Here is a 27798-nt window from a genome sequence, read left to right as displayed (position 1 = left end):
TGTCTGGGAAAAGGGATTTGATGGGGGGGGGGGGGCAACGTGCCTGATCCAATTTACTCGTTTTTTGTGCAGGAGTAGTTTGGGGGTTGATGTACCTGTTCTGTTTTTGTTCGTTGTTTTTTTTGCAGGGAGGTGGGATTTGGGGGTTGATGATTGTGCTGCTTTTCTTTCCTTTCTTGGTTTCATGGCTACCCAGAGAACTGAAGAATTTCAGAGTTGTGTACTTTGATAATAAATGAACCTTTCAGCACTGAAGACAGCTACTATATATCAGTTCAGCATACTTTGTTTCTTTAAATACTGGCTCTGATGATCCTACAGCCAATCCCCACTATACAATAATTGAAATCAGATTATTATGTAAGGTGTTAATATATACAAAAAATCCTAATCTGCAGGTCATACCAACAGACACTTCTTTCAAACATGCTGACAATTAGTTCCATCTTTCTCTTCCTTCAAACTATGACTTTTCTTTCACAAATAAAGAAATCAGCTAATAGATACTGACCGGTACAATAGCAAGGACAGTGCGTGCTTCTGTGTATCGGAAGAGAACATCCACGAAGGAGACCATTTGCAGGGTCTTGCCAAGACCCATACTGTGTGCCAGGATGCAACCAAAACCACTGCTGCTTTTAAACCTTTCCAGTGACTCCACCAAATTATCGTACAAGAAACGAATTCCTCCAATCTGCATGTGAAGAAACAGAATGCAAATGCTGAGAAACACGCACAAAATGTTGGAGGAACTCAGCAGGTCAGACAGCATCTATGGAAGTGAATAAACCATCAACCTTGGACTGGACAGAAAGGGGGAGAATGCCAGAATAAGAAGGTACAGGGAGGGGAAGGAGTACAAGCTGGAAGGTGACAGGTGGAAGGGGGAGGAGGAACGAAGCACGAAGCTCGGAGCTGATAGGTGGAAAACATAAAGGGCTGGAGCAAAAGGAACTGGATAGAAGGGGAGAGGGAACCATGGAGAAAGAGAAGCACTAGAGGGAGGTGTTTGGCAGGTGAAGGAAAAATAAAAGGGGTAAGAGGGGAGCCAGAATAGGGAATGGAAAAAGAGAGAAGGGAGAGGGGGAGAAGTTACTGGATGTTGGGGAAATTGATGTTCATACCATCAGGTTGGAGGCTATCTAGATGGAATATGAGGTGCTGCTCCTCCAACCTGAGAGTGGCCTTGAACCAACATGTCAGAATGAGAATGGGGATTGGAATTAAAATGGTCACTGGGAAATACTGCTTTTTGTAAATGCTGTTAACTATCAACTGATGGGTGATCACAAAATATCAACAATGATGTCACATTTTCAAAATATTGCAACAGAAATGTAGACTGGATTCTGCAAAATCACTCCATGGTAGGGTTAGAAATATGCATGTGCGTATTGCATTGTGTACTAGAAATGCATAAACCAAAGTTTCAAAGATGAATGGTATTGAAGAGGGTAAGTGAGAGCAAGGGTGAGGGATAACACAGAACAATACAGGGCTTTCAGCCACAATATTGCGGTGACTTGTTAACCTATTCCCACCCCGAGAGCCCTGCACTTTTCTTCAAGATGGTGGCACATCCAGTCTCAATGGCCATTCCAGCTCCAACTAACAATGTAATCGTTTGTCTTTCTTAAGATGGCACAACATTGCTGCACTTTAAGAACATCAAGTACTGGAAGTCTACCTCACTAGTAAGTGTTGGACAGAGAGTGAGCTCTGCAGCAGAGCGTTCTGTGTTGTTGCCTGTTGCAGCCACTCCAGTCAACGTGTGCACAGAATTTAGGCAGGACTGGTTTTAAGTTAGCTGTTTGAAGTGGTGTGCAAGCAAACAGAAGACATGTTGGTATTCGTGTGAGACTAAAGGCGAAACCCTGCCGGCCAGCTCTCCTGTCGATTCTGCTTTCAAACGTTCAATCACTAGAAAATAAACTAGATCACCTGTGTCTGAGACTGAATCAGTGTGAGATGGAAGACCTGCACAGTTATTTGATGGAAACATTGCTCCAAAATATCCCTGAACAGCCAAACAGCTTTTCGAATCCGATGTATGTATCTACGTTAATAAGAACTGGTGTGGGGACGCTTCGGTGGTGATGGCGCACTGTTCATCACTGATAGAGTTCTGAGCGGCGAAGGGCAGGCTCATCCATTTACTGAGGGAGCTCACTGCTATTGTGATCTTGGCTGCAACATCCTCCATGTGCTAATGCTGGGGAAGTGCTGAGTACTGTGGCATCAGTTACAGTTGAATGAAAAAGTTTGTGAAACCTTTGCAACTACCTGGTTTTCTGCATTAATTGCTCATAAAATTTGGTCTGATCGTCATCAAAAGCCACAATAACAGACAAACACAATCTGCCTAAACTAATTAACACACAAATGATTGTACTTTTTATGTCCTTATTGAACACTTTGTTTAATCATTCACAGTCCAGGCAGGAAAAAGTATGTGAACCCTTGTATTTAATAGCTGGTAATAACTCCTTTAGCAGCAATATCCTCCATCAAGTGTTTCCTGTAGCAGCTGATCAGACTTGCACAATGGTGAGGAGGAATTTTAAACCACTCTTCCCTACAAAACTGTTTCAGTTCATCAATATTTAGAGTCATAGGAAAGTACAGCACACAAATAGGCCCTTCGGTCCATCTAGTCTGTGCAGATCCATTTAAGCTATCTACTTTTATTGACCTCTATGATCCTACCATCCATGTATCCAGCCAAACTTCTCTTAAATGATGAAATTGAGCCTGAATGCACCATGATGTGCACTGGCAGCTTGCTCCACACTCTCATGACTCTCTAAGTGAAGAAGATTCCCCTCATGTTTCCCTTAAACTTTTCACCTTTCACCCTTAACCCATGACCTCTGGTTGTAGTCCCACTCAACCTCAGTAGAAAAAACCTCCTTGCATTTACCCTATCTATGCCCCTCATCATTTTGTATACCTCCATCAAATCTCCTCTCAATCTTCTATAGTCCAAGAAATATGGTCCTAACCTAGTTAATCTTTTCTTAATACTCAGGTGCTCTAGACTCGGCAACATCCTTGTAAATTTTCTCTGCACTCTTTCAAACTTATTTACATCTTTCCTGTTTTCTGGGATACCTTGCATGAACAGCCCTCTTCAGGTCATGTCACAGCTTCTCAATTGGTTAAGGTCTGGACTCTGACTTGGCCATTCCAAAAAAACAAATATTCTTCTTTTTAAATCATTTTGTCGTGTTTTGGATCATTGTCTTGTTGCATTATTTAACTTCTATTAAGTGATGGACTGCTACCCTGACATTCTCCTGTAAAATGTCTTGATACAATTTTGAATTCATTGTTCCCTCAACAATTGCAAACTGCCCAGGCCCTAAGGCAGCAAAGCAGCCCCAGACCATGATGCTCCTTCCATGCTTCACAATTGGGATGAGGTTTTAGTCTTGGTGTGCAATGTCCTTTTCCCTTCAAACATAGCAGTGTGCATTTCTTCCAAAAAGTTCAACGTTTGTCTCATCTGTCCACAGAACATTGTCCTGGAAGCATTGTGGAACATCCAGATGGTCTTTTACAAACTTGAGACAGGCAGCAATTTATTTTTGGAGAGCAGTGGATTCCTCCGTGTTGTTTAGTGTTTTTCTAACAGTGGACACATGAACAGAGACTTTAGCAAGTTCCAGAGATTTCTGCAGGTCTTTTGCTGGTACCCTTCAGTTCTTTTTCACATCCTTCAGTATTGTATGTTGTGCTCTTGGCGTGATCTTTGCAGGACGCCCACTCCTAGGGAGAGTAGCAACAGTTCTGTATTTCTATCATTTGTAGGCAATTTCTCTTACTCTGGACTGATGAACACTCAGGTCTTTAGATATGCTTTAGTAGCCTTTTCCAGCTTCATGCATCTCTACAATTCTTCTTCTAAGGTCCTCTGAAAGTTGTCTTGATCAAGGCATGGTGCACATAAACAAATCTTTCTTGAGAAGAGCAGGCTCGATCAGTAACCTGACCTTGTGTGTCTTTCTTTATAAGAGCAGGACACCTCTATAACCCACATCTTCAATCTCATCTCATTGATTAGAACCCCTGACTCCAATTAGCTTTTGTAGAGGCATTACTCCAGAGGTTCACATACTTCTTTGAACCTAGACTGCGAATGTTTAAATGGTGTACTCATTATTGACAAGAAGTAGTACAATTGTTTGTGTGTTAATAGCTCAGGCAGATGTTGTTTGTCTATTATTGTGACTTAGATGAAGATCAGACCACATTTTATGAGTAACTAATACACAAAACTACGTAATTGCAAAGGGTTCAAAGACTTTTTCTTGCAACTGCACCTACAAGCCACATGCTGCTGGGGACTTCAACTATACTAATTAAAAAATAGTCCTGCCTGAATTCTGTCAGAATGTTGACTTTTCTACCAGAGGTGAGACTACATTAGACCTGGATTATAAACACAAGAAAATCTGCAGATGCTGGAAATTCAAAGCAATACACAGAAAATGCTGGAGGAACTCAGCAGGCCAGGCAGCAGCTATGAAAAGAGTAAACAGTCATTGTTTCTGGCTGAGACCCTTCATCAAACCTGGATTATACCAACAACCCTGGTGCATACAAAGCTGCTCCCTGCCCCTCACCTCAGATTCTCTGACCACTTACCTGTTATGCTAATTCCTGTATGGAGACCACTGATTAGAGCAGTCAAACCAGTTCAAAGGGAGATAAATGAGAAAAATCTGCAAATGCTGGAAATCCAAATCTGCAGATGCTGGAAATCTATCCCCCCTACCCCCTACCCCCTCCCCCTGCTTCACCTATCACCTTGTGTTTCTCTCTCTCCTCCCTCCCCCCACCCCCTTTTAAATCTACTCATCTTTTTTTCTCCAGCATTTTATGCATGTTGTAAAGGGAGATAAAGACCAGGGTAGATGGAGCAACCTCAGTATTGTAAGACTGTTTTGAAAACACAGACTGGTACTCGTCCATTAATGAACATACATGATCTGTGACTGGCTACACAGAGAAGTGCCTTGAGGATGTCAAAGCTATTAAATATATCTATGTGAGAACAAATCAGAAGCCATGGCTGACATCAGAGGTCTGGGAATGGCTGAGAGATGGGGATGCTGCCTTCAGATCAGGGAATAAGACAGCTCTCAGGCCAACAAGAACTGTGCTTTCCTGTGCCATCAAGAAGGCAAACTGGGATTATTCATAGAGAATAAAAGACATTTCTGTGACACCAGAGACATGTATCATATGTGGCAGGGCGTTCAGACAATAACAGACAAGTCTACCCTTCATAACAACGACAGTGACACTTCTTTTCCTGATGGGCTGTACGTCTTTTACATTCTGCCTGCCCATAGCTGATGTGAGGAAGACCCTAACCAGGGTCAACCCACATAAAGCTACTGAGCCCAATAATGTACCTGGTTGGGTGCTGAGAGACTGTGCAACTCAGTTAAAAGAGATTCTAACAGAGATCTTCAACATTTCTCTGGAACAGTCCATTGTTCCCTCAGGCTTCAAGATGACCACAATCATCCCAGTGCCTGAGAGGGAGATAGTAACCTGCCCCAGTGACTACCGTCCAGTGGCACTAACCTCAACAAAAATGAAGTGTTTTGAGTGGCAGGTTATGGATTGCATTAAATTCCATTTTTGTGCTACATTGGACCCTTTCCAGTTCACTTATCACTCAAATCAGTCCACTGACGATGCCACAGGCTCGGCACTCCACATGTTCTGTCCCATCTGTAAGTGGTGCCTCATAAATCAAGATATTGTTTATCAACTTCAGCTCAGCATTTAATATAATCATTGTTGCAAAACTTATCTTGTTGGGTCTCAACACCTCTCTATAAATGGATCTTGGACTTCCTGACAGAAAGGACACAATCAGTCCATGTTAATAGAAACATCTCTAGTTCCATCACACTGAGCACCCCAGGGCTGTGTACTCAGCCACTGCTGACACATGACTGCACTGTTAGATCCAGTTCAATGCAAATCACCAAGTTCACCGATGACACAACAGTGATTGGCCTCATCAACAATGACAACGAGATAGCATACAAAGAGGAGGTAGATCAGCTGCGAAATGGTACGAGCACAACAACTTGAGTCTCACCATTGGCAAGACCAAACAGATGATTATGGAAGATGCAGGCTGATCCTTACTGCACATTCACATAACTTCTGTGGAGGGAGACAGCAGCACCAGGTTTCTGGGAGTGCATATAACAGACGACTCATCTAATCCCTCAACACCACCTCTTTGGTCAAAAAAAAAAGCAGCACAGGAGCATTTCCGCTTCGTGAGGAGACTGATGCAAGTGAGGCTTCATCACCTCCCTCTCCCCAACTTCTAACCAAGTTTTGTAGGAGCACTATTAAGAGTGTCCTGACTAACTACATCACCATCAGGTATGAGAATTGCAATGTATCTGACGGCAAGTTCCTGCAAAGGATTGCAAGGACTACACTGGGGTCTCTCTTCCAGCCATCAGAGATAGTTATCAGGAGTGCTGGATATGCAGGGCCATTACTACTGCCAACGAACCCTCCACATCCATCCAACAATCTCTTAGACCACAGGCAGGAGGTACCATAGCATTAAGACAAGTACAGTAAGGATGGGAAACAGCTTCTTCCCCCAGGCCATAAGACTACTGACCTTCTTGCCACCAACTGGGTCTCATAGTGTATGAAGCGCCCATAGCATTATACTGTTTACTGTTCAACTTCTGTCGTAAATCCACCTTATTATTTGTAGATTTATTTGTGGTAATATTACTTATGTGTTGTGTATGTTATATGAACTGCGCTGAATGTCGTTTCATTTGGCGGTATGCATATGTATGTTTAAATGGCAATAAACTGAATTTCAACTTGAACTTGATTCTTCTTTCATCCGTGTGCCAAAGAGTTAACATATCTGCCTCCACCACTACCCCAGGCAGCTCATTCCACACACCTACTATTCTCCTTTTAAAACTCTAATCTCCGAGATCACCACCTCTACTTTCCCCTCATATTACTGAATTCTGTCCTGGGAAAAAGTCCCTGGCTATCCGCTCTATCTATGCATCTTATCATCTTGTACACCTCTATCAAGTCACCTCTCATACTTCTTCACTCCAAAGAGAAAAGCCCTAGCTGACTCAATCTTTCCTCAGAAGACATGCCCTCTAAAATCCAGGAACTTTGGTAAATTTCCTCTGCCTTCCCCAAAACTTCCAGATCCTTCCTATAATGAGGTAACCAGAACTGAACACAATATTCCAAGTGTCGTCTAATAGAGCTGTGATGTTACCTTGCGATCCTTCAACTCTATCTCCCAACTAATGAAAGTTCCAGTCCTGAAAATGATTCTCGACCTGAAATGTCGACTGCTTATTCATTTCTGTGAATGCTGCCTGACATGTTGAGTTCCACAGCATTTTGTGTGTGTTGCTTTGGATTTCCACCCTCTGCAGAATTTCTTGTGTTTACAACATACGCCTTCTCAGCAACTCTATCAGCCTGTGCAGCAACTTTGAGCGATCTGTGGATGTGCACCCCAAGATCCCACTCTTCCTCCACACTAAGAATCCTGCCACTAGCCCTGTACTCTGCCTTCAAATCTGACCTTCCAAAGTGAATCATTTCACACATTTTCTTGACTGAACTCCATCTGCCACTTCTCAGCCCAGCTAAGCATCTTATCAATGTCCCGTTGTAACCTATGACAACTTTCAACACTACGCACATCATCAACCTTTGTATCATCTGCAAGCTTACTAACACACCCCTCCCCTTCCTTATCCAAATCGCTTATAAACATCATAAAGAGCAGGAGTCCCAGAACAGATCCCTGAAGAACACCACTGGTCACCAACCTGCAGGCAGAATACACCCCACAACCACACAAAATTATAAGACGAACTTATACCCTTTGCTACACTTATTCCAGAGAATATCACCCAGCATTAGAGAGTTGACACAACCACACAGAACAGATTGTTGCATAAATCTTGTACATGCCCTAGTCATTGCAGTTTGAGAGATTCAGGTACGGTGCTCCTTATACAATTGACAGAAAGACCAGAATCAGCTCGCACTTACATTTATTTTTTTATGTTAGAGATATAGTGCAGAACAGGCCCTTCCAGTCCAATGATCCCAAATAGCAACCCACCTACTTAGACCCAGTCTAATCACAGGACAACTTACAATGACCAATTAACCTATTAACCAGTACATCTTTGGAATGTGGGAGGAAACCAGAGCACTCATGGGAAGGATGTACTAACTTCTAACAGATACCATTAGAATGGATCTCTGATGCCATGAATTGTAATAGCATCGCATTAACCACTATGCTACCATGGCGGAACACTACAAAGTAGTGCTTTGAACGAAACAAAACATAATCAACTCTTGCCTGAGCAGTGACTTGGATCTGCTCTAGTTTGCCTACCATCACAAAAGATCAACAGAAAATGTCATTTCACTAGCTCTTCACTCAGCTCTGGAACATCTGTAGACTGAAGATGTATACATTAGGATCCATTTAATTGACTACAGCTCCACATTCGATGATGTCAACTCTTCAAAACTAATCAATAAGCTCCAAGACCTGGACCTTGATACCTCCCTGTGCACCTGCAGAACCCAGTCAGTTTGACTTGACAACAGCAAGGTACATCAGCACAGGTGCACCACAAGGCTGTGTGCTTAACTCCCTGCTCTACTCGCTTTATAGGTTGTGGCATGGTAACAAATTGCAAATGTTACTCCACTCTTCAAGAATGGAGGGAGGCAGAAAAAAGGAAATTTGCCAGTTAATTTGACCTCAGTGGTTGGGAAGAAGTTGGAGTTAATTTTTAAAGATGAGCTTTCAGGGTACTTGGAGGCACATGATAAAATAGGCCAAAGGTGGCATTGTTTCCTTAAGGGAACATCTTGCCAGACAAATGCTGGAATTCTTTGAAGAAATAACAAGCAGGATAGACAAGAGAATTGGTGGATGTTGTGTGCTTGGGTTTTCAAAAAGCCTTTGACAAAGTGTTGTTCACGAGGCTGCTTAACAAAATGAGAGCTCATGGTATTACAGGAAAGATACTAGCGTGGATAGAGGATTGACTGATTCACAGCAGGCAAATACTGGGAATAAAGGAAGCTCTTCTGGTTAGCTGTTGGTGATGACCTGTTCCTCCGTGGTCAGCGTTGGGACCGCTTCTTTTTATGTTATATGTCAACGGTTTGGATGATGGAACTGATAGTTTTATGGCCAAGTTTGTGGCCGATATGAAGCTATGTGGAGGGGCAAGTGGTGTTGAGGAAGCAAGGAGACTGCAGCAAGGCTTAGAGAGATTAAAAGAATGAGTAAAGAAGTGGCAGATGGAATAGAGTGTTGGAGAGTGTTTGGTCCTGCACTTTGGTAGAAGGAACAAACACGTATTTTCTAAATGGGCAGAGAATTCATAAATCCGAGGTGCAAAGGGGCTTGGGAGTCCTTGTGCAAGATTCCCTAAAGGTTAACTTCTAGGCTGAGTTGGTAGTGAGGAAGGCAAATGCAATGATAGCATTCATTTTGAGGATGAGAATATAATAGCAAGGATGTAATTCGGGGGCTTTAGATTAGATTAGATTAGATTAGATTCAACTTTATTGTCATTGTGCCGAGTACAGATACAAAGCCAATGAAATGCAGTTAGCATCTAACCAGAAATGCAAAGAATAGTGTTATTTACAAAGTAACTGCGAATAAAAAGTAAGTGCTACAACACACAAATATATAAATACTGAGACAGTACAATATGGGTGCAATACTGCTTAGCGCTGTGATGTGAGGTTCAGCAAGGTCACAGCCTCAGGGAAGAAGCTCTTCTTGTGTCTACTGGTACGGGAGCGGAGGCTCCTGTAGCGCCTACCGGATGGAAGGAGAGTAGAAAGTTGATGGTTAGGGTGAGATGCATCCTTGATAATGCTTTTCGCCCTGCCCAGGCAGCGTTTATGGTAGATGTTCTCAATGGTGGGCAATTGGGTGCCGATAATCCGCTGAGCAGTTTTCACCACACGCTGGAGTGCTTTGCGGTCCAATATGGGACAATTGCCATACCACACTGAGATGCAGTTGGTGAGTACGCTCTCAATGGTACAGCAGTAAAAGTCTATCAGTATCCTGGGACAGAGGTGAGCTTTCTTGATGCTCCGCAGGAAATAAAGGTGCCGTTGCGCCTTTTTGATCAGGATGGAGGAGTTCAGGGACCAGGTGAGATCCTCTTTAGTGTGGACACCAAGGAATCTGAAGTTTGATACACGCTCCACTACAGCTCCGTTAATGTAGATTGGGACGTGAGTGTGGCTCCTAGCATGCCTGAAGTCCACAATGATCTTCCTTGGTCTTCTGGGTGTTAAGTGCCAGGTTGTTGTCGGCACACCATGCGGCCAGGTGCTGGACCTCGTCCCTGTGAACCGTCTCGTCATCCCCTCTGATCAGGCCAACCATCGTGGTGTCGTCGGCGAACTTGATTATGGAGGTAGAACCATATACAGGGACGCCGTCATGGGTGAAAAGGGAGTACAGAAGAGGGCTCAGCACACAGCCTTGAGGCACGCCGGTGTTCAGGGTGAGAGTGGAGGAGGAGAGGTTGTCTAACTTAACTGATTGGGGTCTGTTAGAAAGTCCAAGGTCCAATTGCAGAGGGATGAGCTGATACCAAGCTGGCGAAGTTTGGCAATCAGCTTGGAGGGGATCACAGTATTGAATGCCAAACTGGGTAAGGAACTTACAAGGTACTGGTCAGAACACACTTGGAATATTGTGAGCAGTTTTGGGCCCCTTATCTAAGAAAGATTGTGTGACATTGGAGAGTTCACGAGAAAGATTCCAGGAACGAAAGGGATATAGTATGAGGAGCGTTTGATGGCTCTGGGTCGCTACTCACTAGAATTTAAAAGAATGGGGGGTGGGGGGTGGATCTCATTGAAACTCAGCAAATGTTGAAAGGCCAAGATAGAGTGGATACAGACAGGATGTTTCCTACAGTGAGGGAGTGTAGGACCAGAGGGCACAGCCTCAGAATAACAGGAATATCCACTGAGAATGGAGATGTGGAGGGATTTCTTTAGCCAGAGAGTGGTAAATCAGTGGAATTCGTTGCCACAGGCCACTGTGAAGGCCAAGTCTTTGGGTGTATTTAAGGTGGAGGTTAATAGGTTCTTGATTAGTCAGGGCGTGAATGATTACAGGGAGAAGGCATGAAAATAGAGTTAAGAGGGAAAAATGGAACAGCCATGATAAAATGGCGGAGCAGACCCATAGGCCTAATTCTGCTCCTATACTTTATGATCTTTTGGCCTTGTGATTACTTGTTTGTGTGCAGTTCTTCATTGACTCTATTGTGTTTCTTTGCATCTACTGTTAACGCCAGCAAGAAAATGAATCTCAAGGAAGTAGATGATGACATGTAGGTACTTTGATAATAAATTTACTTTGAACTTTGATCTCTGACATGTCATGAAATTTGTGTTTTATGGCAGCAATTACTACAAGAAATATTTACAGTGGATTCTGGTTAATTGGAACACATCAGAACCAGTACATTTTGGCCCAATTAGCTGAAGTTTCATGGAAATAGTTTAAAAAAGGCCAACCATCGTATAACTGAGTAACAAATTATGTATTTAAATAAATACAAAACAATTAGAATACTACCAATATTACTACAGTACTATAAAACTGTGTACTAGTTCTTAATAGTTATAAATGGACGTGTGAAGACTTATAGTGTACGCTGCTTTCTTTAGATTGACTGTAATTGAACAAAATCTGTGCAGGCCTCTAGTGCAGATAATGGACTGCTTTCATTGCCTTCCTGCATGTAGTGTCAAAAATCACTGGTTTTAAATTCAAAGTTCATTTATCTAAGTATGTATACAGCATACTACTTTGAGATTCATCTTTTTGCAGGCAGCATAAAAACACAAAAGAACCCGTAAAATGAAAACCCCCACTCAACAAGACCATAAACACTCAATGTGCGAAAAAAAATAGAGCGCGCAAACAATAAAAAGTAAACAAATCATGATCAAAATAAGTAAGCAAAACAACAAGGAACATGAACTACAGAGCCCCGAAGTGAGTCCACAGGTGTGGATTGCATTAAGCACTGAGGCAAGTGAAGCCCATCTGAAAACCCGATGGCTGTAGAGCAACAACTGCACCTGAACCCGGTGGCAGGGGGGCCCAATACTCCTGCACTTTTCGCCTGTTGGTAGCAGCGAGAAAAGACCGGCCAAAGACAGTCAGACAGCACTGAAAACCTGTTTGTTTATCATTCTCATACTCAATGATCTTAATCTTGCTCAATGCTTTAATCCGCATGGAGTAATGGAGCCAACTAGGGTTTTGTGTTTCAGCATTAGGCACAGCGTACATCCTCAGCAATGGTTGTAGCCGCATGTGGCTGTAGCGAATCCCCCAGAATATTGCAGAAGCACCAAGTTGTTCAGTCGGCCCAAAATATATTTGTAAAAGGGAAATTACAGACTGCAATCAATCACAGTTCAGAAGATGATGATGAAGAAGTATATTTAGGAGAAGAAGAGTAGTATATTTCCAAGAAGTAAGCTCTCTGCAAGATGTCACTATTGGTCACCGGCACCATCTTGTTAGAACAACACATCAGTCTGCCCAAATGAATAACATAACAAAAGCATACACAACTGATGCTAGTTGGGAACTTCTTGGTAAAAGTCTCCTTTCCCAATTAAGCAGCATAGTTCACAAATAAACTAAAGACAGCATGATATTTTTCTTGTCTATACAAAATAGAGTGCAAAATAGAGAGCAAAATTAGTAAGGTGGTGTTCATAAAGCGGTCACAAATCTGATGACAGAAGGGATGAAGCTGTAACAGTGAGTCTGTGTCTTCAGGCTCCTGTACCTTCTCTTGCCAGCAATAAGAAGAGGGCATGTCCCAGATGGCTAAGGTCCTTTATGATGGACGCCGCCTTTCTGAGGCATCGCCTTTTCAAAATATCCTTGATGGTGGGGAGACTAGTGCTCACGATGGAGCTGGCTGAGTTTACAACCCCCTGGAGCTTTTTCCGATCCTGTGCAGTGCCCTCTCCATATCAGGCAGTGATGGAACCATTTAGAATGCACTCCACAGTGACAAAGGGGTGCACGAAGAAATCTTACTGATCCATGCCCAGATAATGACAGTACCATAATTCCATTTCCCCGAAAGTGATGGAAAGTTAAATTACTTAAGTTAGGGTATAACTTGACTAAACACTTGCATTCACTATGATCAAGCGAGACATTTACCATATTCACTTCATTAAGACCCATAGACAAGGGTTTCCTTCAAGATTGTACAAGTATGTTGTGCTCTAAGTACATTGATGAAAAGTCATTATACGTTTTGTTCAACAAGATTCTCCATTTAATTAATCAGTTCACACTGCACAACAAACTTTTGCTCCTTAATATTACAGGAAATATTAAGGAGCAAAAGGTTTAATGTGCAGAATGCAGAATTTAAAAAAAAAATCATGAGCAGGTAATTTGGTCCCAAGTCTGCTCTGTGATTCATCAAAGTCATGGCTGATGTATCCCAATGCCACTTCCCTCCAATATCCCCACATTTCTTAATACCCTTAATATCTGGAAAGCTTTCATTCCACACACTTCTGGGGTAAAGCTTGCAACTTCTGCATGAACAATTTTCTGTTCATCTCAATCCTACACGACCTCTCTCTTACTCTAAGTGTTTTTGCTTGTTAAGACAGCCCAATCAGCAGAAACAGCCCTGCAAGAATTCTGAGATCCCCTCTCATTCTACTAAACTCTATAAAATACAGGCTTAATCTACTACATTGACCCAATTCCAATCTATGTTAATTAACTGATTTGGTAGTTTATTATTGTTATATGCACATACGTAACATTTCATCACGTTAGTGTATTGAGGTAGTATAAGGGAAAACAAAAACTGAATGCAGAATAAAGTCTTAACAGTTATAGAGAATGTGCAGTGCAGGCAGACAATAAGGTGCAAGGTCATAAGGCAGATTGTGAGGTCTTGAGTCCATCTTATTATACAAGAATGCTCAATACTTTATAACAGCATGATAGAAAGATTGCTAATAATAATAATAATAATGATAATAATAAGATTGATGTTCCAAGTCACAGATAAATAAAGTAAGCCAAGAGGAAGTTCACAATATTTGGATCAGTTTCATCAGAAGGTTCAAAACTCCTATGATCAGAAACAATAGGAGTCATACCTATACATCACACATTGGTAAGATATACTGTTACAAAGCAATCCTTAGTAGTACTGATAAGATTTGATCCCTTACCTGGTGTGATTTGACAGCTCGTGCCAGTTGGGGTGCCAGGAAAATGTCTTGCTCATTTGGAGGATGATTTATGTTGACAAGTACACGGCCTAAATCATCTGGCTGGTTCAAGGCATCATTCACATGAGCACCATTGCTCTCCTCGTTCACCTCCTCTTCATTGCTGGATCCACTATCAAGAATTTGGAGTGAGTCATCTTCCCCTGAACTCAGCTCAATCACATCTTCCAAGCCAGAAAGAAAAATAAGGTGATATGTCAAATAAGGCATTACTACAAAACGGGAACTGTTTGCTTTAACAGTACGTAGATGCTAATTCAACAGATAATGTTGTTCTTTCAACTGAATCAAATTAGGTTTAATATCACAGGTATATGTCGTGAAATTTGTTGTCTTTGCAGCAGCACTGCATTGCAATACATAATAACAGAAAAAGGGTGAATTACAGAAAGTATATACAGTTGAAAGAAAAAGTTTGTGAACCCTTTGCAATTACCTGGTTGTCTGCATTTATTCATAAACTGTGGTCTGATCTTCATCTAAGTCACAATGATAAATACAGTCTGCCTGAACTAATAACTCATAAACAATAGTAATACTTCTCATCAATACTGAGTACTCCATTTAAACAATCACTGTCGAGGTTCAAAAAAGTATGTGAACCTCTGAGGTAATGCCTCCTACAAAAGCTATTTGGAGTCAAGTGTCCCAATCAATGAAATGAGATTGGAGGTGTGGGTTGTAGAGGTGACCTGTGCTAAAAAAAAAAGACACATAAAGTCAGGTTACTGAGAGTCTGCTTTTCTCAAGAAAGATCTGTTTATGTGCACCATGCCTTGATCAAAACAACTTTCAGAGGACCTTAGAAGAATTGCAGACATGCATGGAGCTGGAAAAGGCTACAAAAACATTTTTAAAGACCTGAGTTTTCACCAGTCTGCAGTAAGAGAAATTGTGCACAAATGGAAGAAATTCAGTACTGTTGCTACTCTCCCAAGGTGTGGGCGTCCTGTAAAGATCACACCAAGAGCATTACGAGTAATGCTGAGGGAGGTGAAAAAGAACCCAAGGACAACAGCAAAAGACCTGCAGAAATCTCTGGAACTTGCTAACTTCTCTGTTTATGTGTCCACTATAAGCAAAAAAAAGTGAACAAGAATGGTATTCATGGAAAGACACCACGAAGGAAACCACTGCTCTCGAAAAATAAAAGCATTGCTGCACCTCTCAAGTTTGCAAAAGACCACCTGGATGTTCCAAAAGGCTTCTGGACAATGTTCTGTGGACAGATGAGACACAGTTGAGTTCTATTAGAAATGTACACTGACTGCTATGATTGGAGGAACAAGAGCACTGCACACTAACACCAAAACCTCATCCCAAGTGTGAAGCATGGATGGAGGAACATCATGGTTTGAGACTACTTTGCTTGCAATCGTTGAGAGAACAATGAATTCAAAATTGTATCAAGACATTTTACAGGAGAATGTCAGGGTAGTAGTACCTGAAGCTTAATAGAAGGTGGATAATGCAACCAGACAATAATCCAAAACATAAGAGTAAAACAACAAGAAGATGGTTTAAACAGAAGAAAATTTGTGTTTTGGAAAGGCCAATCCATTTGAGGGCTGTTCATCAAGGTAGACCAGAAATATTGATGAACTAAAACAGTTTTGTCTGGAGGAATGGTCTAAAAGTCCTTTTCACCATTGTGCAAGTCTGATCAGCAGCCACAAGAAACGTTAGGTGGAGGTTATTACTGCTAAAGGAGGTTCTATCAGCTATTAAGTAGAAAGGTTCACATACTATTTTTCAGCCTGGGCTGTAAATGATTAAACAATGCGTTCAATAAAGCCATGAAAAGTACAATTGTTTGTGTTAATTAATTTAGGCAGATTGTGTTTGTCTACTTTTGTGACTTAGGTGAAGATCAGACTACTTTTTAAGGGTAATTAATGCAGAAAACCAAGTAATTGCAAAGGGTTCATAAACTTTTTCTTATAACTATTTATATACATATAAATAAAATAGTTAAATAAGTAGTGTGAAAATAGTAAGGAGTGATTGCAGGTATATTGTCAATTGTCTACAGACATCACAATGCTTGGGCAAAAGATTGGACAAGTGGGGCCAAGATTGGACAAATAAACTTTGACTTCCTTTCTTACCATTTTTCTTGCAGCTTTTTGTCATTTAATTCAACCTACTGGAACAGTTCAGGAAAATAGAAGTATCTTAGGGAAACAATGCAAGCAAGATTCACTCATTTGATGACAAAATTTATCCAGACTCTCATGGCTTTGAAACCATGCCCTAATGTGAATTTGTATCTATCTTGTGGGAAGTACATGTATGGTGCAAAGGAGGGGGAGAAATTATTAGCATAAAAAAGATCCACCTATATTTGTTGCTCTCACCATCTTTTGCAGCTCTGTGTACTCTCCCTGCATCATCTTCACTCCCACTGCTTATGTCCACACAGATGACCTCCGATTTGGAGAGTCTTGGTGGGGCAGACAGAACCTCATCTGCTTTCTGAATTGTTTCTTCTGGAAGGACAAAGTTGTAGAGTCAATGCAACAGCATTTTTTCATTCCTATGTTGTTGAATTCAACATGTCAACAGATCCTGACCCAAGTACTCAACTCTCCATGAAGTCCATGCATGACCAATACTGGGAGAAAACTGCATTCATAAATGACTTCTCAGTCTAACAAAACTGATATTTCACTGATACATTGTCTCAAGGCTACACCTAGAGACTATAAAATAGTAGGATACTTGGTTCCAGTGAAGCTGACAGCTTTTAAACACCTTTACTAATAATGAACATAACATATATACTTCATGATTATTTCAAAAATGTTTATTGAAATGTGAGTAAATAAAATTAGTCAGTTTCACAGGGCATAAATATTTCAGTACCTTTGATAAATCATAGAGTCAAACAGCATGGGAACAAATCCTTCAGCCCAGCTGTTCCATGCTGAACAAGATGGCTCAACCATTGGTTGTAAACCTAACCAATCCATATATTCCATCATTTTTTTCTCCAGCCCTGCTGAAGGGTCTCAGCCCAAAAGTCGTTTGTACTCTTTTCCATAGATGTTGCCTAGCATGCTGAGCTCCTCTAGCAGTTTGTGTGAGTTGCAACCCATATACCTGCCTAACTGCCTTTCATAAGCAGTTACTGTTCTCGCATCAACCACTTTCTCTGGCAGTTGATTCCAAATAGTTATAACCTTTATGTAAAATAAAAGTTATCCCTCAAATTCCTCTTAAATCTTCCCATTCTCACCTTACACCTATGCCCTTTAGTTCTTGATTCTGTTGAAAAAGACTGAGTGAATTCACCTTATCTATGCCCCTTCATAAAACCATGTCTTTAGTCTCATACACTCTAGAACAAAACCCTAGCCTGTCTAACCTTTCCCCAAAATGGAGTCTCTCAAACCCTGGCAGCATCCCTGTAAATCTTTCCAGTTTAGTAACAGCGTTCTTCTATCAGTGCGACCAAAACTGAACACAAAGCTTCAAATGCAGTCCACCAGCATCCTATACCACTATACCATGACCTCCTAACCTTTATTCTCAATGCCCTGTCCTACGAAAACAAGTGTGCCTAAAAGCTTTCTTCACCACCCAGTCTGTCTGTGATTCTACTTTTGGAGAACCATATACTCCAAGATCCCTGTTTTCTACAAAATTTACCAGGACACTGCTTCTCACTGTGGAAGCCCTACTTGGATTTGACTTTACAAAATGCAATAGCATGCACCTATCTGACCTAAACTCAATTTGCCATTTCTCCACCCACTTACTCAGCTGATCAAGACCCTCTCTAATTTTTGATAATCTCTTCATTGTCTACTATACCACTTATTTTAGGATATACAACCTACTTACGGCCCAAAATGTCGGCTGTACTTTCTTCAATAAATGTTGCTGGCCTGCTGAGTTCCTCCATCATTTTTTTTGTGTTCCACCTATTTGTTTCATCTGAAAACTTACTAACCAAGCTTTGTGCATTCTTATCCAAACTGTTGTTATCCAAATACATGATAAAAACATTGGCCCTGCTCCAACCCCAAAAGCATACCACGCTCACAGCCTCCACATATAAAATCACCCTCTGATTTCTACCATCCAATTGTATCCAGCTCCTCCTGGATTCTATACCACCTAACTTTATGGAACAACCTACCATGTGGTTTTACTGAAGTCCATATAAACCATGTCCACTGCCCCATCCTCACCACATTTCTGTCACCTCTTCAAAAAAAACTCAAATCAAGTTCAGAAAAATAATCCCCCATGCATAAAGCCGTGCTGACTATCCCTAATCAACCCCATTCATTCCAGATGTACATATATCTTCTCCCTAAATTACCCCCAGTAACTTTTCTACCACAGATTTATTGGCCTAGAGTTCCCAGTTTTTCTTTGCTGCCCTTCTTAAATATTTGCTACCCTTCAGTATACTAGCACCTCACCCATGAACAATGATCTCAGTCAGAACTCCCACAATTTCTTTTATAGCCAACTACAATGTTTGGATGTACCTGGGGGTTTCTTTTAAGGGGATTTCTTCCCCTTAATAAGAAATAGAACACTCCCTCCTCTCTTTTCTCAGCCTCTATCCCTACAGCACCTGTACCCTAGAACATTAAGCTTCCAGTCTTATCTATCCCATAGCCATGTTTCTGCCAGTGGTATCAATTTCTTAGTCGCACATAGTGCCATCAATTTGGATGGAATGCTAGTTAAATAGGAATATGCTTAAAGCAAATGCAAATCTAGCTTAAATAGAAAATGCTTATGGCACTGAATTTTATCTGTGTATTAACTGTCTTTATATCTATATATACTAATTATTAATAATGTAATCCCAATAGCTTTGTACCAATTCTTTGTAATCTTTGAGAATTTGGTATTAATAAAAAGATTGAAAAAAAAAATAATTTTATCATGCACTAGCACTTCTACCGAGCATATGTGCATGCATAGAACAAAAAGCATCGCCACACGACCCAACACCCATCTTGTGGAAAAATCAATTAAAAGAACTGATTAATAAATATTCCAGAGAGGGACGCAGCATAACCATTTCTAGCTATCTACCCTGTGTGCATAACTACAGCAAGTGAAATGCTTTGTGAGGCCCAAGGGGTTTATTGTTTAGCCCTCCTACACTTCACTTCCTATGGACCTGACATGTTAAAATACGTTTTAACTGGCTTAAGTGCAAGGGGATAAGAAAGAGTATCAAACTATATAAAGAAATCCTATTTGTATAGTTTTGTTTTTAAAAGTACATTTGCTTACCTTCATTCCAAACAGGTTCATTTTTTAAAGTTTGGGCGTTAGACTCTGAAGATGGTTAAAAAAATAGATTTTAGAAACATTTAAAACTTAAGCCGATTTAAGATTATTATTTCAGCACGATTATATTCACTACTCAAAATCCCCTGGGCTTGAGGCCCACACTCTCTGTAACATCAACCTGGACTGACTCTCAGCATTCTGTATTCTATTTCTGGCCCCATCCATTTCTAAATCTTTGACTATCAAAGCACACCTGGGATTACCTCCTGGAAAGCTTTCCCTTTGAACATCTGCTTGTCCTATCATCTCATTTACAATAACAGTAATTTTGTTTTAATAATGCACCAATGAAGCATCTGGTAGAATTTTACAATGAGACCTTTATACATTTGTAATATTGATGATCAGGTATCTGTTTGAAGTAAATTTAGAAGAAATGATCAAGCCAAGAAAAGTTAGAATTGTTCAACGCTCACATTGAAAGGGATGGAATAAACCACTGCCCACCACATGACACTTTCCTATGTGACTACAGGCCCTGCAGAACCTGTCCTTGCATCTCTTCCCTCTCCATCGAGACTCAAGTCTTTCCAGAAGCAGCAACTCCTTCAATCTTGTGAACTGCATTTCATGTTCAAAATATGGTTTCTTCAGCATTGAAGAAAACAAAGATAGGTTGCTTGCTTTGTGAACCATTAGTGTTCCACAGTGAATCTGAGTTTCTGTTTGCACAGCATTTGCATTCTCCATCCAACTCTGAGCCTCCAACATGGCCTTCACCAGTCTTTCATCTAATCACCAGCCCTTCATCGTTACTGAATAAAATCCTGGAACTTTTTTAATACTTCATTTCTTATTTAGAGATACAGCATATTAACAGGCCCTTCTGGTTCAACAAGCCCATGCCGTCTAATTACACTCATGTGACCAATTACTCTACTAACCTGCATGTCTTTGAGATGTGGGAGGAAACTGAATCACCCAGAGAAAACCCACTTGGCCATGAGGAGAATGTACAAACACCTTACAGACAGTGAAAGAATTGAACCAGAGTTGCTAGTGCTATAATAGCATTACGCTACCATGCCTCCCACTTAATATCCTCCAACTGTCACAATACGGCCCACTGCAGGCATAAAGCAAAATACCTTATCTGATTGGGTAGATGGCTGCTATCAGGATTCAATGTTGAATTTTCTAGATTTAGGCCATTTTCTCTTTTGCCTTTCTGCGTGCCTGTGATTTTGGGTAGTTTTTCGCAACTCACATATATAACAACATCTCACATCCCTGCTATCAGCAACACTTAATGCAGACAAAATAGCACAAGCTGTAACAGTCATATCTACTATTTCGTCTCATCCTATCAGAGATATTCCCTCTCCAAACTTCTTCTGAATCTAATATGTTTCAACTCTTGCTCAGTTCTGATAAAGAATTTCAGACTGTGAATGTTAACTCTATTACCACAGATGCTACGTGACCTGTTGACTATTTGGGTATTTACTATGAGGTTAACATCTTAATCATATGGACCAAGCACGAAACAAAACCTTGTCATGTGAAAATTTCCTCAAGAACACGCAAACAAGTAAATAGACTAATTTGGCAGACTATTATCCTAACCTTACCTTGTAATAGTTCAAATGGCAAGGTGGGTAACACAAATTCCTTCCTTTGTTGCTCGAGTCTTTTTAGGCGCTCTAATTCTTCCTGTTGTGCTGCTTTGGTTCCAGCTTCAAGTTGGTCCTCCCGTAGTAGCTTTCTGGAACACCAACAAAAAAAAAAATCAGACATGGGTTCAGTGAACATAGTCCACACTTGGCTTATAATCCCAAGAATAATCAATACACATCACTGTAAAAGTGAATGTGGTTAAACAAAAACTAAAACCCCAATTAATCAAACTATGACTTCCTGACGTTGCTCCAATAAGGGAAAAAAGAAATGAGTGTTCAAATAAAGCCAGCAATATCATCCACCCTGCTTGTGGACTGCTTGCCCCACTATATGCAGCACCCACCCTAGGACCCCCCAGGGCTGTGTGTTCAGTCCACTGCTGTTCACTCTGCTGACCCACGACTGTGCTGCAACATACAGCTCGAACCACATCGTCAAGTTCGGCGATGACATGACCGTGGTGGGTCTCATCAGCAAGAACGAAGAGTCAGCATCGAGGTGCAGCGGCTAACGGACTGGTGCAGAGTCTCTGAATGTGAACAAAACAAAAGAGATAGTTGTTGACTTCAGGAGGACACGGAGTGACTGCTCTCCACTGAACATCGACGACTCCTCCGTAGAGATCGTTAAGAGCACCAAATTTCTTGGTGTTCACCTGGTGGAGAATCTCACCTGGTCCCTCAACACCAGCTCCATAGCAAAGAAAGCCCAGCAGCGTCTCTACTATCTGCAAAGGCTGAGAAAAGTCCATCTCCCACACCCCCCATCCTCACCACATTCTACAGAGGATGTACTGAGAGCATCCTGAGCAGCTGCATCACTGCCTGGTTTGGAAATTGTACCATCTCAGATCACAAGACCCTGCAGCAAATAGTGAGGTCAGCTGAGAAGATCATCAGGGTCTCTCTTCCCGCCATCACAGACATCTACACCACACGCTGCATCCGCAAAGCAAACAACATTATGAAGGACCCCATGCACCCCTCATATAAACTCTTCTCCCTCCTGCCATCTGGAAAAAGGCACTGAAGCATTTGGGCTCTCACGACCAGACTATTTTCTTCCCCCAAGCCATCAGACTCCTCTATACCCAGAGCCTGGCTTGACACCAACCTACTATACCCTCTACTGTGCCTACTGTCTTGTTTATTATTTATTATTATTTATTGTAGTGCCTGCACTGTTTTGTGCACTTTATGCAGTCCTGGATAGGTCTGTAGTCTACTGTAGTTTTTGTGTTTTTTTCTTACGTAGTTCAGTGTAGTTTTTGTATTGTTTTATGTGGCACCATGGTCCTGGAAAACGTTGACTCATTTTTACTATGTTCTGTACCAGCAGTTATGGTTGAAATGACAATAAAAAGTGACTTGACTTGACTTGACCACTAGACTCAAAAAAGTTATCTCTCCCAGCTGACAGGCTGATCAACACCTCCATCCATTAACCCAACCCACCACCATCACTACATACGTATCACCGAGTGTCACTTTATGTACATTAATCAATGTATAGAACAGTTATTGTACATTGTGGTTTATAGGATTGCCTTCACATTTATAGATATCGTGTATTTTTTAATTGTATTCTTTAGGATTATCATGTTTTTTATGCTGTATCGGATCTGCTGTAATAACCATTTTGTTCTCCTTTACACTTATGTACAAGAGAATGACAATAAATAATCTTGAATCTTGAATATCAGTTATATTGTTATTGGACATCTAAATAGAAATTAGCAGGGAGGACACCAGACTCATTACCTGTGTTGGTACTAACTGTTATTGGTTGAGTCCCATTAAGCATTCATTAATTGTCTGATCTACATTTAGATTTTGTTGTGCCCTTCATATTTTGTCCCCTACACCAAATAAGAAAGAATATAAGCTTTAACAAGTCTGTATTTCCTTATTTTCCATTTACCTGGGTCTGCCTTTAATTTCCTTATATTCTGTCATCTCTATATAATTATGTAAAACTTTTACTGTCACCTTTAACATCTCGGTCAAGGCTTTGCTCACAACCTTCTTTTATCTTGATCCAATCTCTTGCCTTGTTCATTTATTATAACTACACAAGTAGAACTGATGCATTTATGGGGTACGTTCTGGTTTTCTATTACACTAAATAGCTCATCGAAAGATTTCACTGAGGTGCTTGGTGTAACACTTAAGTCTGGAGTCTTTAACAGTTCACCATAGTTTAATTCATTTGTTACTTCAGACAAAATTTGTTCATATAAATGATTCCCTTCACCGGCATTTCAGATTAAGTACTACAGGTCCACAATCCCTTATCCGAAATCCTTGGGACCAGTTGCATTTTGGAATTCAGTATTTTTTGAATTTCAGAATCCCTCCTTATTGGTTCTGGAACCCCCCCCCTCCCACCAACGGATATCAAAAAACACGTATGTTCAAGTCCCTTATTTAACCTGGCTCAGTGTGGGTGGACTTTAGGACCCAGCGGAGCTCCGGACCTACGCACATTCTCCCGTATACTTTAAATCATCTCTAGATTACCTATAGTACCTAATATAATGTAAATGCTATGTAAATAGTTGTTATACTGTATTTAGGGAATAATGACAAGAAAAAAAACATTCAATAAAACATAAAAATATACAGCTTCAAACGAACCGAATCAAACACATGGTAAATGACTTATTGGAATAAATGTAGAACGTCACTGTCACTATAAACCTTCAGTAACTTGTCTTTCTGTTTCTTTAAATCATATACAATGGTAGTTCCGACACCATATTCTTTAGTAAGATGACGCACAGACACACCACGATCAAGCTTCTGCAATAACTCTACTTTTTGCGTTATTGATAATGATAGCTGCTTCTCTTTTTCTCACTGTTACCCATAGAGGTATCTGCAGCTCTTTTTGACACTTTCACAGTGAAATTAAACACAAAGTCAACAGTGAACACAAAATATCAGCAAACAGCAAACGCACATGTAACCAGTACGAGCGCTGAGCCACAACTGACATCTGGTGACCTCTGCTAATGCTGTCACCTCACACTTGAGTGACATCAGCTATTGGCGAAAAAAACTTCGGTTTTCAGAACCTTTTGGATTTCAGAATTTTGGTTAAGGGATTGTGGACCTGTATATGGTCACAATTTGAAAGCAATCTTTTTACTACTACTTTATTAACTAATCACCTGGGTATCAGTTCCATTCCAGACTTCAGCCCATAACCAATTGTTTACAAATATGTTAGCAATATGTAAAGAACATAAAAATAATAGCAGGGTAGGCTATCTGGATGTCAAGGCTGCTCTGCTATTCAATTAGATCATGGCAGATGTGACCAAGGACTCGGTTCCATGTACCTGGCTTTTCCTTATAAATATTAGTTCCCTTGCTATGCAAAAATCTACAGTATGTCTTAAATATATTTAGTGAGGTATCCTCTACTGCTTGACAGATTCACTACTCTGAGAAAAGTAGTTCCTTCCCATCTTCATTATAAATATACTCCCCAGAATCTCCTAGTTCTTGTCTCACTACCAGTTCAACAATTGTCATGCCTATATCTCACCTATGCTTTTCAGAATTTTATATGTTTCTAAAAAAAAAATCCTCTCGTTCTTCTGAATTCTAGTAAGTGTGGTTCCAGACAACTTGATCTCTTCTTGTAGGCTAACCTCTGCATTTCCAGAATCAACCTGGTGAACATCCTCTGTACTGCCTCCAAAGCTTTTCTCAAGTAAGGACAGCACAAATGCACACAGTACCCTGTAGAGGTGGAAAACATAGCCTTCCTGCTCTTAAATTCAATCCATCCAGCAATGAAGACCAACATTCCATTTGCCTACTCAATAGCTTGTTGCACTTGCAAACCAATCTTTTGCAATTCACGTACTAGCACTCCCAAGTCCCTCTGCACAACATCACACTGCAATCTTTCTGCATGTAAATAATAATCTAAGATTCTATTTTTTCCTTCCAAAGTGGACCTTGCATTTACTGCCTTTGTACTTCATCAGCAGCCCCCTGCCCACTCACTGCAGACTCTTTGCATACATTGCACACTGTGCTTTCCCACTTGCTATGGTGTCATCATGGGTACTAGATCCCTCTTCCAAAGCATTAATGTAAATTGTGAACAGTTGTGGGTCCAATACAGACTCCTGTGGAATCCCATTCACCACTGACTGCCAACCACAGAAACACCCATACAGAACGCAGAATACATTAAGGATGAAATGCCATTCTTCATGGTTCATACAGCACATATTTTTAATTTTATCTATCACCCTGAGACCATTTTCCTAGCAACTTAGTTGGACAGAAACTCACTAGTCCATCATTACTGAATAAAATCCTGGGATATTTTACTTAGTCACTGTATCAGAATATATCACGAAATTTGTTACTTTGTGGCAGCAGTACAGTGCAAGGCTTAAGAAATACTGCAAGTTACAATATAATACAAATGAAAACTGCAAAAGAACCTGGGCCTTAGCACTCAGATCTGCAGCTGGATCTTCAATCAACTTCCTCACAGACAGGACCCAGGCTGTAAAAATAGGGGACAAGCTCTCCTCTACAATCACTCTGAGCACCGGTGCCCCATAAGGCTGTGTACTCAGCCCCCAGCTGTACTCACTGTACACCCGTGATAGTGTAGCCAAGTTTCCATCAAACTCAATATATAAGTTTGCTGATGATACAATTGTAGGCCGTATCTCGGGTAATGATGAGTTTCGAGTAAAGAGAGGAAATTAAGAACCTAGTGGCATGGTGCGAAGACAATAACCTATCCCTCAATGTCAGCAAGATGAAGGAATTGGTTGTTGACTTCAGGAATAGCGGACTGCACGACCCAATTTACATCAGTGGTGCGCAAGTGGAACAGGCCAAAAGCTTTAAGTTCCTCGGGATCAATATCACAAATGACCCGACTTGGTCCAACCAAGCAGAGTTCACTGCCAAGAAGGCCCACCAGCGCCTTTACTTCCTGAGAAAACTAAAGAAATTTGGCCTGTCCCTTAAAACCCTCACTAATTTTTATAGATGCACCGTAGAAAGCATTCTTCTAGGGTGCATCACAACCTGGTATGGAAGTTGTCCTGTCCAAGACCGAAAGAAGCTGCAGAAGATCGTGAACACGGCGCAGCACATCACACAAACCAATCTTCTGTCCGTGGACTCACTTTACACCGCACGCTGTCGGAGCAGTTCTGTCAGGATAATCAAGGACATGACCCACCCAGCCAACACACTTTTCGTCCCTGTTCCCTCCGGGAGAAGGTTCAGGAGCTTGAAGACTCGTACGGCCAGATTTGGGAACAGCTTCTTTCCAACTGTGATAAGACTGCTGAACGGATCCTGACCCGGATCTGGGCCGTACCCTCCAAATATCCGGACCTGCCTCTTGGTTTTTTTGCACTACCTTACTTCCCATTTTTCTATTTTCTATTTATGATTTATAATTTAAATTTTTAATATTTACTAATTTTAACTATTTTTAATATTTAATATTTGTAATCCAGGGAGTGTGAAGCACAGAATCAAATATTGCTGTGATGATTGTAGTACCAATGTATGTTCTACGTATATTCTAGTACCAATTGTTTGGTGACAATAAAGCATAAAGTATAAAAAGAGGAATAGTGAGGTACTAATACAAATGAAAACTGCAAAAGAGGAATAATGAGGGACCATTGATGAACTTGTGGACTCTTCAGATATCAGATGGCAGAGAGGAAGAAGCTGTTCCTCCATCACATAGATTTCAGCGATTCAAGAAAGCAGCTCACCACTGCCTTATCAAGCCCAATAACAGAGGCAACATGATAATCTTTCAGTAACAACAGATTCCAAGAATGAAGAATGAAAACAAGAGAAATTCTGAAGATGCTGGAAATCTAAGCAACACACACAAAATGCTGGAGGAACTCAGCACACCAGGTAGCATCTATGGAAAAGAGAACAGTCGACATTTTGGGCCCAGACCCTTCCAAAGGACAGGACTTCTCCGGCCCTGAAGGGTCTCGGCCCAAAACATTGACTGTAATGAAGTTTAAAAGTGTTTTTCTACATTATACAAGTGCCCAAAAGTTAGCAAGTGTATTCTAACCATTTTTTCTTCCAATTTAGTTCTATTCCTTTCATTGCTATGACTTCAATATCAATACTTTAGTATGTTAGTGCTAAATTTAATTTATTGCCTCTGTTATGAAAAGCTTTCAATATCTCTTTTCCTCGAATTGTCTAACACCCACTATTTTCCTTATTTTTAGTGAAGTCATTGAACAGAAACAGGCCCCTCATTCCATCTAGTCTGAGCTGAACTATTATTCTGCCTAGTCTCATCAACCTGCTCCAGGACCATGTCGTTCCATACCCCTCCCATACATGTACTTATCCAAACTTCTCTTAAATGTTGCAATCAAACCTGCACCCACCACCTCTGCTGGCAGCT

General features: G+C 40.9%; 1 protein-coding gene across 4 annotated transcripts in view; it reads right to left on the bottom strand.

The window, feature by feature from the left end:
* Window positions 1-27798, bottom strand: part of rad54l2 (RAD54 like 2) — a 190080-nt gene that overhangs the window by 49529 nt on the left and 112753 nt on the right. For 3 of the 4 annotated variants that reach the window (XM_072280689.1, XM_072280688.1, XM_072280691.1), the window contains 5 exons: window positions 21309-21442; window positions 19678-19722; window positions 16770-16901; window positions 14353-14576; window positions 512-694 (listed from right to left, as the gene is read on the bottom strand). In XM_072280689.1, the coding sequence (XP_072136790.1) occupies window positions 512-694; window positions 14353-14576; window positions 16770-16901; window positions 19678-19722; window positions 21309-21442 (718 nt within the window). The remainder of the gene's footprint in view (window positions 1-511; window positions 695-14352; window positions 14577-16769; window positions 16902-19677; window positions 19723-21308; window positions 21443-27798) is intronic. The other variant, XM_072280690.1, reaches the window with a different exon arrangement.

Source organism: Mobula birostris, chromosome 16 (genome assembly GCF_030028105.1).
Source record: "Mobula birostris isolate sMobBir1 chromosome 16, sMobBir1.hap1, whole genome shotgun sequence".
NCBI classification, from domain to species: domain Eukaryota; kingdom Metazoa; phylum Chordata; class Chondrichthyes; order Myliobatiformes; family Myliobatidae; genus Mobula; species Mobula birostris.
This window is presented reverse-complemented; position numbering and strand designations above follow the sequence as displayed.